The sequence below is a fragment of the Lichenostomus cassidix genome, chromosome 25 (assembly GCF_008360975.1).
Source record: "Lichenostomus cassidix isolate B80296 chromosome 25, HeHo_3.0, whole genome shotgun sequence".
In the NCBI taxonomy this organism is placed as follows: Eukaryota; Metazoa; Chordata; class Aves; order Passeriformes; family Meliphagidae; genus Lichenostomus; species Lichenostomus cassidix.
The window spans coordinates 3,564,896-3,582,570 of NC_139505.1; the positions used below are offsets into that span (position 1 = coordinate 3,564,896).

General features: G+C 43.1%; 1 protein-coding gene across 1 annotated transcript in view; it reads left to right on the forward strand.

Moving 5' to 3' along the window:
• The first annotated feature begins 350 nt into the window (after positions 1 to 350).
• POGZ (pogo transposable element derived with ZNF domain) overlaps positions 351 to 17,675 on the forward strand; it is a 75,858-nt gene continuing 58,533 nt past the window's right edge. The window contains exons 1-3 of the mRNA XM_085082648.1: positions 351 to 1,105; positions 11,231 to 11,355; positions 16,967 to 17,142. Of these exons, the coding sequence (XP_084938774.1) occupies positions 11,232 to 11,355; positions 16,967 to 17,142 (300 nt within the window). The 5' untranslated portion in view covers positions 351 to 1,105; position 11,231. The remainder of the gene's footprint in view (positions 1,106 to 11,230; positions 11,356 to 16,966; positions 17,143 to 17,675) is intronic.

Consider the following 17,675-nt stretch of genomic DNA (forward strand, 5'->3'; position numbering starts at 1 on the left):
ATCTATGAGAGAAAGAAGCTGGCAGGTGCCTCAAACCCATGGCGGGACTGTCCCCTCAGCCCGTGAGGTGAGGTGATTGTCCCCTGACTGTCCCCTCAGCCTCTCCCGCCATTCCTCACCCCCTCAGGAACCCCTCAGCACCGCAGCAATGACGGATCTGTGAGGGAAAGAACAGTGAGGGGCTGGCGGGCACCTCAAACCCATGGCGGGATTGTCCCTTCAGTTCGTGAGGTGATTGTCACCCTGATTGTCCCCTCAGCCCATGAGGTGAGGTGATTGTCACCCTGATTGTCCCCTCAGCCCGTGAGGGAATTGTCATCCTGACTGTCCCCTCAGCCCCTGAGGCCCCGCCGGCTCCTCTCCCGCCATCCCTCATCCCCTCAGGAACCCCTCAGCACCGCAGCAATGGCGGATTTGTGAGGGAAACACCGTGAGGGGCTGGCGGGCGCCTCAAACCCATGGCAGGATTGTCCCCTCAGCCCCTGAGGCACCGCCGGCTCCTCTCCCGCCATTCCTCACCCCCTCAGGAACCCCTCCGCACCGCAGCAATGGCGGATTTACGAGAGAAACACCGTGAGGGGGTCGCGACCCGCCGCCGCCATTTTCCCTCCCTTTCCCTCCCTCCTTCCCTGAGGGCCGCCCAGTGACGTCACCGCGCGCAGGAGGAAGTGACGTCAGCGTATCCCTCCGCCGGCCAGGTCGCCTTTTTGTGTGTGTGGTGTGTGTGTTGTGTGTGGTGCGGCTGCGGGCGCCGAGCGCCTGTATCAGCCCGCCGGGCCCGCCGACCTTTTTTTTTTATTTTTTTTTTTTTACTATTCCCCCCCCTCTTTCCGTGAGGGGAGAAGAAATGGGGGGGAAATAAACCCACACGCACGACGCCAAGCCGCCCCCCGGCACAACGTACGGAGGGCGAGCGGAGCTAAGGGATAATTCCTCCTCCTTGTTCTTCTTCATCACCATCTTCATCCTCCTCCTCCTGAGCATCCCGCGGAGTGTGGCGGGGGGGGCTGATGCCACCTGCCCCCGCGCCCTGCGGGTCGCCTCGGCCGGAGAGCGGCGGAGCCCCTTAGGAGCTGAGCAGCGGCGGCGGCGCTGAGGGAGGAAGGTGAGGCGGGCAGGGCGATGGTGGCGGCGAGGGTGGGAGATGGACGCGGTGAGGGGGAGATCGGTGACAGAGGAACCGGGGAGGGCGATCGAACCGGAGAGGGCGATCAAACCAGCTCGAACCGCCCGGCAATGGGGAAGAGAGAGAGAGAGAGAGAGAAGGAGGGAATGAAGGGAGAGAGGGAGGGATGGGGGGGGCGGCAGGGCCGGAGCGCGCCGTACACAAAGCGGTGGCGGGAGGAGGAGGAGGAGAAGAGCGGGAGGAGGAGGAGGAGAAGAGCAGGAGGAGAAGGAGGAGGAGGAGAAGAAGGAGGAGGGAGGGCTCGGGGCGACGGGGAGGAGCCGCCGCCGCCGCCGCTCGTTCCGCCGGCCGCTCCCGCCGCGCTCTGAGGGACGCGGAGTGATCCGCGCGCAGCCCTCACGGACGGGGGGCGCGGTGATGCGGCCGCGCTGAGGGGAGGGGGACGGCGGTGCTGCGGCCCGTCTCCCTCCGCGCTGCCCCATTCCCCTCACGGTCCCCTCGCTGTCCCCTCATTGTCACCTCATTGTCACCTCGCCGTTCCCCTCCGCTCACCCCCTCCCTCCCGGCGGCGTCTCTCCCGGTGCTGCCGCCCCCTCCTCTCTTTGGCGGCGCCGCCGTGCTGGTGGGCGGCCATGTTGGGCTCGGGGATTATTTTTCGCCGCCTTTCTTAGCCGCCACAATACGCCGAGGGTTTTATAGGGCGGCTTGGGCCGGAGTTGTCGGGAGAAATGGCCTTTTCCCGGGTTTTGTGAGGCGGAGGGAGAGGGAGGGGCTGCGATCAGCGGTTTGGAGGGGAGAGGAGCCCAAATCATCATCCTCGGCCTGCTGGTGCTGCACCTTCGCTGAGTGAGTTAACCCTCGGCCGCAGGGAAATGGGAGTGGGATGCCGAAATTGTTAGGGATTTGGGGTTGGGATCACAAAATTCTGAGGGATTTGGGGTTGGGATCCCGAAATCCTCAGGGTACTGGGATTGGGATGCCAGCTTTCCCCTCAGGGATTTGGGGTTGGGATCCCAAAATTCTGAGGGATTTGAGGTTGCGATCCCAGTTTTCCGCTCAGGGATTTGGGGTTGGGATCCCGAAATTCTCAGGGATTTGGGGTTGGGATCACAAAATTCTCAGGGATTTGGGGTTGGGATCCCTAAATTCCCTTCAGGGATTTGGGACTGAGATCTCAACCTTCCCCTCAGGGTACTGGGATTGGGATCCCAAAATTCTCTCAGGGTACTGGGATTGGGATCCCAAAATTCTCAGGGATTTGGGGTTGGGATCCCGAAATTCTCAATTTGGGGTTGGGATTCCAGCTTTCCCCTCAGGGATTTGGAATTGGGATTCCAGCTTTCCCTTCAGGGATTTGGGATTGGGATCCCTAAATTGTCAGGGATTTGGGGTTGGGATCCCAAAACTTCTTTTCTGGGATTTGGGATTGGGATCCGTGCCTTCTCCTCGGATCTTTGGGATTGGGATCCCAGCTTTCCCCTCAGGGATTTGGGGTTGGGATCCCAAAATTCTGAGGGATTTGGGGTTGGGATCCCGAAATTCTGAAGGGTTTGGGGTGGAGATACCAAAATTCTCAGGGATCTGGGGTTGGGATCCCTTCTTTCCCCTCAGGGATTTGACATTGGGATCCCAAAATTCTGAGGGATTTGGGATTGGGATCCTGAAATTCTGAGGGATTTGGGGTTGGGATCCCGAAATTATCAGGGATTTGGGGTTGGGATCACAAAATTCTCGGATTTGGGATTGGGATCCTGGGGTTGTCATCTCATCCCACTGCATTTGGGATTGAAATCCCAGCCTTCTCCTCAGGGATTTGGGATTGGGATCCCAGTTTTCCCCTCAGGGTTTTGGGATTTGGATCCCTCCCTTCTCAGGGTCCTGGGGTTTGGGTTTCACATCTCTTTTCAGGGATTTGGGATTGGGATCTGAGTCCTCTCCTTAGGGTCCTGGGGTTTGGATTCCACATCTCTTCTCAGATGTTTGGGATTGGGATCCTAACCTTCTCCTCGGGGTGTTGGGGTTTGGATTCCACATCTTTTCTCAGGGATTTGGGATTGGGATCCTAGTCTTCTAAGTGTCCTGGGGTTGGGATTCTAGTCCTCCTCTCAGGGATTTGGGGTTGGGATCCTGCGGTTGTCATTCCATCCCACTGGATTTGGGATTGGGATCCCTGCCTTCTGAGAGTCCTGGGTTTTGGATTCCGCATCTCTTTTCAGGGATTTGGGATTGGGATCCCTGCCTTCTCCTCGGGGTGTTGGGGTTTGGATTCCACATCTTTTCTCAGGGATTTGGGATTGGGATCGCAGCCTTCTGAGAGTCCTGGGGTTGGGATTCTAGTCCTCCCCTCAGGGATTTGGGGTTGGGATCCTGGGGTTGTCATCCCATCCCACTGGATTTGGGATTGGGATCCCTGCCTTCTGAGAGTCCTGGGTTTTGGATTCCACATCTCTTTTCAGGAATTTGGGATTGGGATCCCTGCCTTCTCCTCAGGGTCCTGAGGTTGGGATTCCAGTCCCCAGGGATTTGGGATTGGGATCTCAGCCTTCTGAGGGTCCTGGGGTTGGGATCTGAGTCCTCAGGGCTTTGGGATTGGGATCCTGCGGTTGTCATCTCATCCCACTGGATTTGGGATTGGGATCCCTGCCTTCTCCTCAGAGTCCTGGGGTTGGGATTCCACATATTTTCACAGATATTTGGGTTTGGGATCCCTCCTTTCTCCTCAGGGATTTGGGGTTGGGATCCCAAAATTCTCAGGGATTTGGAGTTGGGATTCCACATCTCAGGGATTTGGAATTGGGATCCCAACCTTTTGAGAGTCCTGGGGTTTGGATTCTAGTCCTCAGGGATTTGGGATTGGGATCCTGGGGATGTCATCCCATCCCACTGGGTTTGGCATTGGGATCCCTGCCATCTCCTCAGGGATTTGGGATTGGGATCCCTGCTTTCCCCTCAGATATTTGGGATTGGGATCCCTGCTTTCTCTTCAGAGATTTGGGATTGGGATCCCTGCTTTCCCCTCAGATATTTGGGATTGGGATCCCTGCTTTCTCTTCAGAGATTTGGGGTTGGTACCCCTGCTTTCTCCTCAGGGATTTGGGATTTGGATCCCAACCTTCTCAGGGTGTTGGGGTTTGGATTCCACATCTCTTTTCAGGGATTTGGGATTGGGATCCCAGCCTTCTGAGAGTCCTGGGATCCTAGTCCTCAGGGATTTGGGATCCTGGGGTTGTCATCCCATCCCACTGGATTTGGGATTTGGATCCCAGCTTCCTCTTCAGGGATTTGGGATTGGGATCCTTGCCTTCTCCTCAGGGATTTGGGGATGGATTCCACCTGTGTTTTCAGGGATTTGGGACTGGGATCCTAACCTTCTGAGAGTCCTGGGGTTGGGATTCTAGTTCTCTCCTCAGGGATTTGGGATTGGGATCCCATCCCTCTCAGAGATTTGGGATTTGGGATTGAGATCCCATCTTTCTCAGGGATTTAGAATTGAGATCTCATCCCTCTCAGGTATTTAGGATTGGGATTCCATCCCTCTCAGGGATTTAGGATTGGGATCCCATCCTTCTCCTCAGGGATTTGGGATTGGGCTCTTATCCTTCTCAGGGGTTTAGGATTGGGATCCCATCTTTCTCTGGAATTTGGGATTGGGATCTCATCCTCCTGAGGGATTTGGGATTGAGATCTCATCCTTCTGAGGTATTTGGGATTGAGATCTCATCCTTCTGAGGTTTTTGGGATTGAGATCCCATCCTTCTCTGGAATTTGGGATTGAGATCCCATCCCTCTCAGGTATTTGGGATTGGGATTCCATATTTCTCAAGTATTTGGGATTGAGATCCCATCCCTCTCAGGGATTTGGGATTGAGATCTCGTCTTTCTGAGGGATTTGGGATTGGGATCTCATCTTTCTCAGAGATTTAGGGTTGATATCCCATATTTCTCAAGGATTTGGGATTGAGATCCCATCGTTCTCAGAGATTTAGGATTGATACCCCATATTTCTCAAGTATTTGGGATTGGGATTCCATCCTTCTCCTCATAAATTTGGGATTGGGATCCCATCCCTCTGAGAGATTTAGGATTGAGATCCCATCCTTCTCAGGGGTTTGGGATTGGGATCCCATCCCTCTCAGGGATTTGGGATTGAGATCCCATCCCTCTCAGGGATTTAGGATTGGGATTCCATATTTCTCAAGTATTTGGGATTGGGATTCCAACCTTCTCAGGGATTTGGGATTGAGATCTCATCCTTCTGACGGATTTGGGATTGAGATCTCATCCTTCTGACGGATTTGGGATTGAGATCTCATCCTTCTGACGGATTTGGGATTGAGATCTCATCCTTCTGACGGATTTGGGATTGAGATCTCATCCTTCTGACGGATTTGGGATTGAGATCTCATCCTTCTGACGGATTTGGGATTGAGATCTCATCCTTCTGACGGATTTGGGATTGAGATCTCATCCTTCTGACGGATTTGGGATTGAGATCTCATCCTTCTGACGGATTTGGGATTGAGATCTCATCCTTCTGACGGATTTGGGATTGAGATCTCATCCTTCTGACGGATTTGGGATTGAGATCTCATCCTTCTGACGGATTTGGGATTGAGATCTCATCCTTCTCAGGGATTTGGGATTGAGATTTTATCCTCCTGAGGGATTTTGGATTGAGATTCCATCGTTCTCAGAGATTTAGGATTGGGATTCCATATTTCTCAAGTGTTTGGGATTGAGATCTCATCCTTCTCCTCAGGAATTTAGGATTGAGATCCCATCCTTCTCTGGAATTTGGGATTGGGATCCCATCCTTCTGCGGGATTTGGGATTGAGCTCCCATCCTTCTCAGAGATTTAGGATTGGGATTCTGTATTTCTCAAGTATTTGGGATTGGAATCCCTGCTTTCTCCTCAGGAATTTGGGATTGAGATCCCAACCGTCTCTGGAATTTAGGATTGGGATTCCATCCTTCTGAGGGATTTGGGATTGAGATCCCAACCTTCTCAAGGATTTAGCATTGATATCCCATATTTCTCAAGTATTTGGGATTGAGATCCAATTCTTCTCAGGGATTTAGGATTGAGATCCCATCCTTCTCAGGAATTTGGGATTGAGCTCCCATCTTTCTCCTCAAGGATTTGGGATTGAGGTCCCAACTGTCTCTGGAATTTGAGATTGAGATTTCATCCTTCTGAGGGATTTGGGATTGGGATTCCATATTTCTCAGGGATTTAGGATTGATATCCTATATTTCTCAGGTATTTGGGATTGAGATCCCATCCTTTTCAGGGATTTGGGATTGAGATCCCATCCTTCTCTGGAATTTGGGATTGGGATCCCATCCTTCTGAGGGGTTTTGGATTGAGCTCCCATCCTTCTCAGAGATTTAGGATTGGGATTCCATATTTCTCAAGTATTTGGGATTGGAATCCCTGCTTTCCCCTCAGGGATTTGGGATTGAGATCCCAGCCTTCTCCAGAATTTGGGATTGAGATCTCATCCTTCTCAGGGATTTAGGATTAAGATCCCATCCTTCTCAGGGATTTAGCATTGATATCCCATATTTCTCAAGGATTTAGGATTGAGATCCAATTCTTCTCAGGGATTTAGGATTGGGATCCCATCTATCTCAGGGATTTAGGATTGAGATCCCATCTTTCTCTGGAATTTGGGATTGGGATCCCATCCTCAGGGATTTAGGACTGAGATCCCATATTTCTCAAGTATTTGGGATTGGGATCCCATCCCTCTCGGATTTGGGATTGAGATCCCAACCATCTCAGGGATTTGGGATTTAGGATTGAGCTCCACCCCTCATTTTAGGATCCATCCCACCCCTCATCCCATCATTTCCCATTTTCCCATGTCCTGTTCCATCCCAACCACATCCACCTGGGAAAAACTGGGGAAAACTGGAAAAAAACTGGAAAAAAATGAAAAAAAGTGGAAAAAACTGGGGAAAAACTGGAAAAAACTGGGGAAAAACTGGAAAAAACTGGGAAGAAACGGGGAAAAACTGGAAAAAAACTGGGGAAAAACTGGAAAAAACTGGGGAAAAAACTGGGAAAAAAACTGGAAAAAAACTTGAAAAAAACTGGAAAAAACTGGGGAAAAACTGGGAAAAAAACTGGAAAAAACTGGGAGAAAACTGGAAAAACCTTCACTCCCCTTGCCAAATCCAGCATCAGATTTTTCCCAAAACTCCAGGAATTTTGGGAAATCCCAGGATTTGGGATTTCATCCCCCAAGGCTGCAGCTCTGAAAATCCTAATGTTTCCCTGGAATTCCTCCTTCCCAAAAATAGGAATTTATTGGGATTTTCCTGGCAGGATTTGATCCCAGGGAGGACTGATTCCTTTGGGAAATATTCTTCCCAAAATTCAGGAATTATTTATTCCCTTTCCCTACTCTGCTTTTCCACATGCAATTCTGGTTTGGTTTTGGTTTTGTTTTTATTTTTATTTTTATTTATTTTTTATTTTTATTTATTTTTAACCTTTATTTTAACTTTATTTTTAACTTTATTTTTACCTTTATTTTTATTTTTAAATTTATTTTCAAATTTATTTTTAAAGCTTATTTTTAACTTTATTTTTATTTTTTCCTGTACTTTTGCCTTTACCTTTGCCTTTATTTTTGCTTTTTTAAAATTTTTATTTCTTTTATCTTTACCTTTATTTTTGCCTTTATTTTAGCTTTTATTCTTTTTTTTCTTTTTCTTTTTCTTTTTCTTTTTCTTTTTCTTTTTCTTTTTCTTTTTCTTTTTCTTTTTCTTTTTCTTTTCTTTTTCTTTTTCTTTTCTTTTCTTTTTCTTTTTCTTTTTCTTCTTTTATTTTTATTTTTATTTTTATTTTCCACTTTTATTTCTATTTCTGTTTCTATTTCTACCTTTATTTCTACCTTTGTTTCTTCTTTTATTTCTACCTTTATTTTTAACTTTGTTTTTGTTTTTGCCTTTATTTTAGCTTTTACTTTTGCTTTTATTTTAGTTTTTATTTTTGCTCTTATTTTTATTTTTTTATCTTTATCTTTACCTTTACCTTTATTTTTGCCTTTATTTCTATTTTCACCTCTATTTTCACCTTTATTTTTATCTTTATTTTTACCTTTATTTCTATTTTTATTTTTATTTTTATTTCTATTTTTATTTTTATTTTTTATTTTTTATTATTATTTTCCCTCACCTTCCTCCTACCCATTTTTTCCCCTTGAAATCCCAAAATTCCTGCAATTCTCCTCCCAACTCTTCCCACCTTGGGAAAATTCTCATTCCTTCAGTCTGGGTGAAGAAATTGTGAAAAAAATCCCAAAAATTTGCTTCAAAATGGGGAAAAAAAAGAATTTTGGTGGAGGAATAGAAAATGGGATTAATTATTTTATAATAATATTTATTATTTTATTATTAGTAGTATTTTACATTTATTATTTGTCCTAATTTAAAACAAATTTTTCCTATTTCACATTTGAATTCCTGATTTCTCTGTGTGTAAATAAATAAATTTAACTCTAATAATAATAAATTTAATAACAAATTCATATCTAAATTCACTTATTTCTTTATGAGCAGCAATTCAACATTAAACTTGAATTATTATTCATTAATATTTTCTTATTTAAGACAATTTGGAATTAATTTTAATTAATTCTCTTTCTGTTTCACGTTTGAATTCCTGATTTTTCTGGGGAGAAATGAAGAAATCAATTTATTTCTTGATTAGGAAGAAATAATTTGATTCTTTTCATCAATTGATTTCTTGATTAGGAATTCTAATTTCCTTATTTATTGGGAATTGATTTCTTTGTTTATTGGGAATTATTAGGAATTCCTTTATTTTGTTAGGAATTTGGATTTGTTAGATTAGAATTATTTATGATTATTGTAGTTATATATGAAAATCAACTTGTCATTGATCTATTAATTTAAATTATTAATATAATTTAATATATAATTTAATTTAAATTTTATGTTTTAATTCTTTACTTTCGATTTTAAAAAATTATTAGTTTATTTTTATGATTTTATAAGTATTTTAAATTTATAATTCAATTGAATTTAAATTATTAAATCTTTTAAATATAAGATATTTTGATATTACTTTGAATTCTCTTTCCCTTCAATGGATTTTGTTCAAATATATAAATTAAATCCAAATAAATCAAAAGATAATTTAATTTATTTTTGCAAGAATTTGGGTTCTTAAGATGTGATAATTTTATATTTATTTATTAATTATTAATGTTTAATTTTTCCTCATTCAAGACTCATTTAAGGCTAAATTTTTGCTTTATTTATTTATTTATTTTATTTTATTTTATTTTATTTTTAATGGGAATTGGAAATCAGATTTTATCCAGAGAAATAACTTGGGATTTTTCAGCAGAGAGGAAGGAAAAAAATCCCAATTTTTGGTGAAATCCATGGATTTTCATCCCGAATTCCACAGATGGAAAATACATTTCAAATTTATTTTTAAAAAATTATTGAAAAAAAAAGGGGTTTTAAAATTTCTTTTTATTGAATTGTTTTATTTTATTAATTTATCAAATTACTTGGTTTATCAAATTATTTAATTTTTATTACGTTAAATTATTTTATTTAATTATTTTATTCCTTTTTGTTACATATTTATTTAGAAAAATAAACCACCATAAAACAATAAAATATAATAAAACTAAAAATAAAATACAATAACAAAAATAAAATAAAATAAAAATACAATAAAAATAAACCATAATAAAAATAAAACACAATAAAAATAAGAATAAAACACAATAAAAATAAGAATAAAACACAATAAAAATAAGAATAAAACACAATAAAAATAGGAATAAACTACAATGAAAATAAACATAAAACACAATAAAAATAGAAATGAACCACAATAAAATTACAAATAAACCACAATAAAAATACAAATATCATCCCTTACTGAAACAAAACCAAACCAAAATTAAAAATTTCCTTTTGGATATTTTTCCAGTGCCAAATTCCCATTTTTTCCCCATTTTTTCCCCATTTTTCCCCCATTTTCCCAGTGCTAAATTCCCATTTTTCCCCATTTTTTCCCATTTCTCCAGTGCCAAATTCCCATTATTTTCCCCATTTCCCCCCATTTTTTCCCCATTTTTTCCCCATTTTTCCATTTTTCCAGTGCCAAATTCCCATTTTTTCACCGCATTTTCCCCCCATTTTTCCAGTTCCAATTTCCATTTTTCCCCCCATTTTTCCCCTATTTTTTCCCATTTTCCCAGTGCCAAATTCCCATTTTTTTCTCCATTTTTTCCCCATTTTCCCCCATTTTCCCAGTGCCAAATTCCCATTTTTCCCCCATTTTTGGAGATTTTTCCAGTTCCAAATTCCTCTTTTTTTCCCCATTTTTCCAATGCCAAATTCCCATTTTTTGTCCCCAATTTTCCCCATTTTTCCCCATTTTTCCCCATTTTTCCCCATTTTTCCCCATTTTTCCCCATTTTTCCCCATTTTTCCAATCCCAAATTCCCATTATTTTCCCCATTTCCCCCCATTTTTTCCCCATTTTTTCCCCATTTTTCCAGTGCCAAATTCCCATTTTTTCACCGCATTTTCCCCTCATTTTTCCCCATTTTTTTCCCCATTTCCCCCCCATTTTTCCAGTTCCAAATTCCCATTTTCCCCATTTTTCCCCCATTTTCCCCCATTTTCCCTATTTTTTCACCACCATTTTTTCCCAATTTTTCCCCATTTTTTCCCATTTTCCCCATTTTCCCCATTTTCCCCATTTTCCATCCCTTCATTTTTTCCCCCATTTTTCCCCATTTTCCCCATTTCCCCCATTTCCCCCATTTTCCCATTTTTCCAGTGCCAAATTCATTTTCCCCCATTATTTTCCCCATTTTCCCCTATTTCCCCATTTTCCCCCATTTTCCCAGTGCCAAATTCCCATTTTTCCCCCATTTTGGAGATTTTTCCAGTTCCAAATTCCTCATTTTTTCCCCATTTTTCCAATGCTAAATTCCCTTTTTTTGTCCCCAATTTTTCCCATTTTTCCAGTGCCAAATTCCCATTTTTGGTTATTTTTCCAGTGCCAAATTCCCATTTTATTTCCATTTCCCCTTTCCCAGGATGGCAGACACAGACCTGTTCATGGAGTGTGAGGAGGAGGAGTTGGAGCCTTGGCAGAAAATCAGTGATGTCATCGAGGATTCCGTGGTGGAGGATTACAATTCCATGGAAAAAACTGCTCCAGGTGAGAATTCCAGCCAATTCCCAACTTTTCCTGGAAAAAATTCCCATTTTGGTGTTAAAAATCGGAATTATTGAGGAATTTCATCAGTTTTTGGGGTGAAAAATTCAAATTATTGAGGAATTTCATCAGGTTTTTTTCCATGGAAAAAGCTGCTCCAGGTGAGAATTCCAGGGAATTCCCAGTTTTTCCTGGAAAAAAATTCCCATTTTTGGGGTTAAAAATTGGAATTATTGAGGAATTTCATCCATTTTGGGGTTAAAAATTGCAATTATTGAGGAATTTTATCCACTTTTGGGGTTAAAAATTGGAATTATTGAGGCATTTCATCAGTTTTTGGGGTGAAAAATTGGAATTATTGAGGAATTTCATCCATTTTGGGGGTTAAAAATTCAAATTATTGGGTTTTTTTCCATGGAAAAAGCTGCTCCAGGTGAGAATTCCAGGGAATTCCCAGTTTTTCCTGGAAAAGAATCCCTTTTTGGGGATTAAAAATTTGAATTATTGATGAATATCATCTGTTTTTGGGGTTAAAAATTGGAATTATTGAGGAATTTCATCAGTTTTTGGGGTTAAAAATTCAAATTATTGAGAAATTTCATCAGGTTTTTTTCCATGGAAAAAGCTGCTCCAGGTGAGAATTCCAGGGAATTCCCAGGTTTTTCTGGAAAAAATTCCCATTTTTGGGGTTAAAAGTTGGAATTATTGAGGAATTTCATCAGTTTTTGGGGTTAAAATTTCAAATTATTGAGGAATTTCATCCATTTTTGGGGTTAAAAATTCAAATTAGTGTGGAATTTCATCAGTTTTTGGGGTTAAAAATTCGAATTACTGAGGAATTTCATCCATTCCTGAAAAAATTCCCATTTTTCGGGTTAAAAATTGGAATTATTGGGGAATTAAATCCATTCCTGGGAAAAAATTCCCATTTTTGTGTTAAAAATTGGAATTATTGAGGAATTTCATCCATTTGAATTATTGAGGAATTTCATCAGTTTCTTTTTCCATGGAAAAATCTGCTCCAGGTGAGAATTCCAGGGAATTCCCAGTTTTTCCTGGAAAAAATTCCCATTTTTGGCATTAAAAATCCAAATGATTGAGGAATTTCATCCATTTTTGGGGTTAAAAATTGGAATTATTGGATTTTTTCCATGGAAAAAGCTGCTCCAGGTGAGAATTCCAGCCAATTCCCAACTTTTCCCCCCAATTTTCCCCCTTTTCCCTCTTTTGCTCCCTGATTTTTCCCTCTTTTCTCCCCTAATTTTTCCCTTTTTCCCTCCCCAATTTTCCCCTTTTCTCCCCTGATTTTTCCCTCTTTTCCTCCCCAATTTTCCCTCTTTTCTCTCCCAATTTTCCCCCATTTTCCCCTCAGTTTTCCCCCTTTCTCCCTCTCAATTTTTCCCTTTTTTTCCCCCAAATTCCCACTAATTTTCCCTCTTTTCCCCCAATTTTCCAGGTGGGAATTCCGTGGTCCAACCAGCCCCTCAGTCCCTGCTGCTGACCCAGAGCCCCCGGCCTGATTTCCCCCAAATTTTCCCTAATTTCCCCAAATTTCCCTAATTTCCCCAAAATTTTCCCCAAATTTCCCCCAATTTTTCCCTCTTTCACCTAATTTCTGCCCCTTTTCCTCCCTGATTTCTCTCCCTTTCCCCCCTTGTTTTCCCTTTTCCCTCTCTGATTTTTCCTGTTTTTTCCTCTTTCCTTCCCTGATTTTCCCCCTTTCTCCCAATTTTCCATCTTTTTCCCTCCCCAATTTTTCCCCTTTTTCCTCTTTTCCCTCCTGATTTTCCCATTTTCCCCCAATTTCCATCTTTCCGTTTTTTCCTGCCTGATTTTCCCTTTTCTCCCGATTTTCCCTTTTCCCTCAATTTTCTCCCTTTCCTTCTCTGATTTTACCCCAATTTTTCCCTCAATTTTTCCCTTTTTTCCCCCCCAAATTCCCACTAATTTTCCCTCTTTTCCCCCATATTTTCCAGGTGGGAATTCCGTGTTCCAACCAGTCCCTCAGTCCCTGCTGCTGACCCAGAGCCCCCAGCCTGATTTCCCCCAAATTTTCCCAATTTCCCCCCAAATTTCTCCCCCTTTTCCTCCCTAATTTCTTCTCCTTTTCCCCTTGTTTTTCCCCCTTTTCCCTCCCTGATTTTTCCCTTAAATTTTTGCTCTTCTACTCCCTGATTTTTCCCTCTTTTCTCCCCTAATTTTTCCCCTTTTTCTCCCCAATTTTCCATCTTTTTCCTTCTTTCCTCCCCGATTTTTCCCTCTTTTCACCCCAAATTTTCCCCCTTTTCCCCCCTAATTTCTCCCCCGATTTTCCCCTTATTTTTTTCCCCAATTCCCCCTAATTTTCCCTAATTTTCCCCCATATTTTCCAGGTGGGAATTCCGTGGTCCAACCAGCCCCTCAGTCCCTGCTGCTGACCCAGAGCCCCCAGCCTGATTTACCCCAAATTTTCCCAATTTTTCTCCAAATTTTCCCAATTTCCCCCAAATTTTTCCCCAAATTCCCCCTTTCCCTCCCTGATTTTCCCTTTTCCCACTTGTTTTTCCCTCTTTTCCTCCTGATTTTTCCTCTTGATTTCCCCCCGAAATTTTCCTTCTTTTTCACCTTTTCCTCCCTAATTTTTTCCCATTTTTTCCCCTTTTCCTCCCTGATTTTTCCCCCCTTTCCTCCTGATTTTTTCCCTCTTTTCTCTCCCTTTCCCTCCCCAATTTTCCCCCAAATTCCCACTAATTTTTCCCCTTTTCCCCCAATTTTCCAGGTGGGAACTCGGTGCTCCAACCAGCCTCTCAGTCCCTACTGCTGACCCAAAGCCCTCCAGACTGATTTCCCCAAATTTTCCCAATTTTTCTCCAAATTTTCCCTCTTTCCCTCCTAATTTTTCCCCTTTTCCCTCTTTTCCTCCCTGATTTTTCCTCTTTTCTCCCCTGATTTTCCCCCCAATTTTCCATCTTTTTCCATTTTTCCTCCCTGATTTTTCGTTCTTTTTGCCCCAAATTTTTTTCCCAATTTTCCCTTTATTTTTTTCCCTCAATCCCACGAATTTTTTCTCCTTTTCCCCCAATTTTCCAGGTGGGAATTCCATGGTCCAACCAGCCCCTCAGTCCCTGCTGCTGACCCAGAGCCCTCAGCCTGATTTCCCCAAATTTTCCCTAATTTCCCCCCAAATTTTCCCTAATTTCCCCCCAAATTTTCCCTCTTTTCCCTAAATTTTTCCCTCTTTCCACCTAAATTTCTCCCCCTTTTCCTCCCTGATTTCTCTCCCTTTCCCCCCTTGTTTTTCCCCTTTTCCCTCTCTGATTTTTCCTGTTTTTTCCTCTTTCCTTCCCTGATTTTCCCCTCTTTTCTCCCCCAATTTTCCATCTTTTTCCCTCCCCAATTTTTCTCCTTTTCCCTCTTTTCCCTCCCTGATTTTTCCCATTTTTCCCCCCAATTTTCCATCTCTTTTCTCTTTTCCTGCCTGATTTTCCCTTTTCTCCCCTGGTTTTTCCCCTTTCCCCTCCAATTTTCTCCCTTTCCTTCTCTGATTTTCCCCCAATTTTTCCCTCAATGTTTCCCTTTTTTTCCCCCCAATTCCCACTAATTTTCCCTAATTTTCCCCCATATTTTCCAGGTGGGAACTCGGTGCTCCAACCAGCCCCTCAGTCCCTGCTGCTGACCCAGAGCCCTCAGCCTCATTTCCCCCAAATTTTCCCAATTTTTCTCCAAATTTTCCCAATTTCCCCCAAATTTTTCCCCAAATTCCCCCTTTCCCTCCCTGATTTTCCCTTTTCCCACTTGTTTTTCCCTCTTTTCCTCCTGATTTTTCCTCTTGATTTCCCTCTGAAATTTTCCTTCTTTTTCACCTTTTCCTCCCTAATTTTTTCCCATTTTTTCCCCTTTTCCTCCCTGATTTTTCCCCCTTTTCCTCCTAATTTTTTCCCTCTTTTCTCTCCCTTTCCCTCCCCAATTTTCCTCCAAATTCCCACTAATTTTCCCTAATTTTCCCCCAATTTTCCAGGTGGGAATTCCATGGTCCAACCAGCCCCTCAGTCCCTGCTGCTGACCCAAAGCCCTCCGGCCTCATTTCCCCCAAATTTTCCCAATTTTTCTCCAAATTTTCCCTCTTTCCCTCCTAATTTTTCCCCTTTTCCCTCGTTTCCTCCCTGATTTTTCCCTCTTTTCCCCAATTTTCCCCCTTTTTCCTCTTTTCCTCCCTGATTTTCCCTCTTTTCTCCCCTGATTTTCCCCCAATTTTCCATCTCTTTCCATTTTTCCTCCCTGATTTTTCGTTCTTTTTTCTCCAAATTTTTTCCCAATTTTCCCTTTATTTTTTTCCCTCAATCCCACTAATTTTTTCTCCTTTTCCCACTATTTTCCAGGTGGGAATTCCCTGCTCCAACCAGCCCCTCAGTCCCTGCTGCTGACCCAGAGCCCCCAGCCTGATTTCCCCCAAATTTTCCCTAATTTCCCCCCAAATTTTCCCAATTTCCCCCCTCATTTCTCCCCCTTTTCCTCCCTAATTTTCCCTCTTTTCTCTCCTGATTTTTCCCATTTTTCCATGTTTTTCCTTTTATCTTCCCTGATTTTTCCCTCTTTTCTCCCCAAATTTTCCCTCTTTTGCCCCGAATTTTCCCTTTTTTCCCCTTAATATCTCCCCCTTTTCCCTCTTTTCCTCCTTGATTTTTTCCTTTTTCCCTCCCCAATTTTCCCCTTTTTTCCCCTGATTTTTCCCCCTTTTCCTCCTCATTTTTCCCTCTTTTCTCCTCCAATTTTTCCTTTTTCCATTGCCAACTTTTTCCCTTTTCTCCCCCCTAATTTTCTTCTTTTTTCCCCCCCAAATTCCCACTAATTTTTCCCTCTTTTCCCCCAATTTTCCAGGAGGGAATTCCATGGTCCAACCAGCCCCTCAGTCCCTGCTGCTGACCCAGAGCCCCCAGCCTGATTTACCCCAAATTTTCCCAATTTTTCTCCAAATTTTCCCAATTTCCCCCAAATTTTTCCCCTTTTCCCCCTTTTCCTCCCTGATTTTCCCTTTTCCCACTTGTTTTTCCCTCTTTTCCTCCTGATTTTTCCTCTTGATTTCCCCCCGAAATTTTCCCTCTTTTTCACCTTTTCCTCCCTAATTTTTTCCCATTTTTTCCCCTTTTCCTCCCTGATTTTTCCCCCTTTTCCTCCTGATTTTTTCCCTCTTTTCTCTCCCTTTCCCTCCCCAATTTTCCCCCAAATTCCCACTAATTTTCCCCCTTTTCCCCCAATTTTCCAGGTGGGAACTCGGTGCTCCAACCAGCCCCTCAGTCCCTGCTGCTGACCCAGAGCCCCCAGCCTGATTTCCCCCAAATTTTCCCAATTTTTCTCCAAATTTTCCCTCTTTTCCTCCTAATTTTTCCCCTTTTCCCTCTTTTCCTCCCTGATTTTTCCCTCTTTTCCCCAATTTTCCCCCTTTTTCCTCTTTTCCTCCCTGATTTTCCCTCTTTTCTCCCCTGATTTTCCCCCAATTTTCCATCTTTTTCCATTTTTCCTCCCTGATTTTTCGTTCTTTTTCCTCCAAATTTTTTCCCAATTTTCCCTCAATTTTCCCCTTACTTTTTTCCCTCAATCTCACTAATTTCCCCTAATTTTCCCCCGTATTTTCCAGGTGGGAACTCGGTGGTCCAGCCAGCCCCTCAGTCCTTGCTGCTGACCCAAAGCCCTCCGGCCGCTCTGGGCGCTGTGGTCACTCAGCCCCTGCTGCGGCCAGTGCAGCTGATGCAGAATGCCAACCACAGCTCCAACCCCCCCGGGGGCACCCAGCCCATCTTCATCACCACCCAGGTGAGTCCTTCACCTGCAATTCCAGGGAAATTCCTGCTTTTTTTGGGAAAAAATCCCATTTTTCCTTGATTTTTGGGTGCTATTTTCATGTCGTCCCGTAATCGCCCAAGGTTGTCAGTTGGCAGTTTGATGTCTCTCAGGTTGTTCCTGTTTGGATTTGTTTTCCTGGGAAGCTCCCAGGTGGATTTTCAGCTCTTCCCAAAGATTTGAATCCCTGGGAAAAGATTTTTGGGTTTTTTAGGGAAGCAGATGGGATTGGAGTCCATTTATGGGATTTTTTTTCCTTATCCCTGATCCTAATCCCAACCCAACCCCAAGCACAGCTCCAACCCCCCCGGGGGCACCCAGCCCATCTTCATCACCACCCAGGTGAGTCCTTTACCTGGAATTCCGGGGAAAATCCTGCTTTTTTTGGGAAAAAATCCCATTTTTCATGGATTTTTGGGTGCTGATTTACGTGTTTCCAAAATTTCTTGAGGTTCTTGGAATGTGACTTTGACGTCTCTGAGGTTGTTCCTGCTTGGATTTGTTTT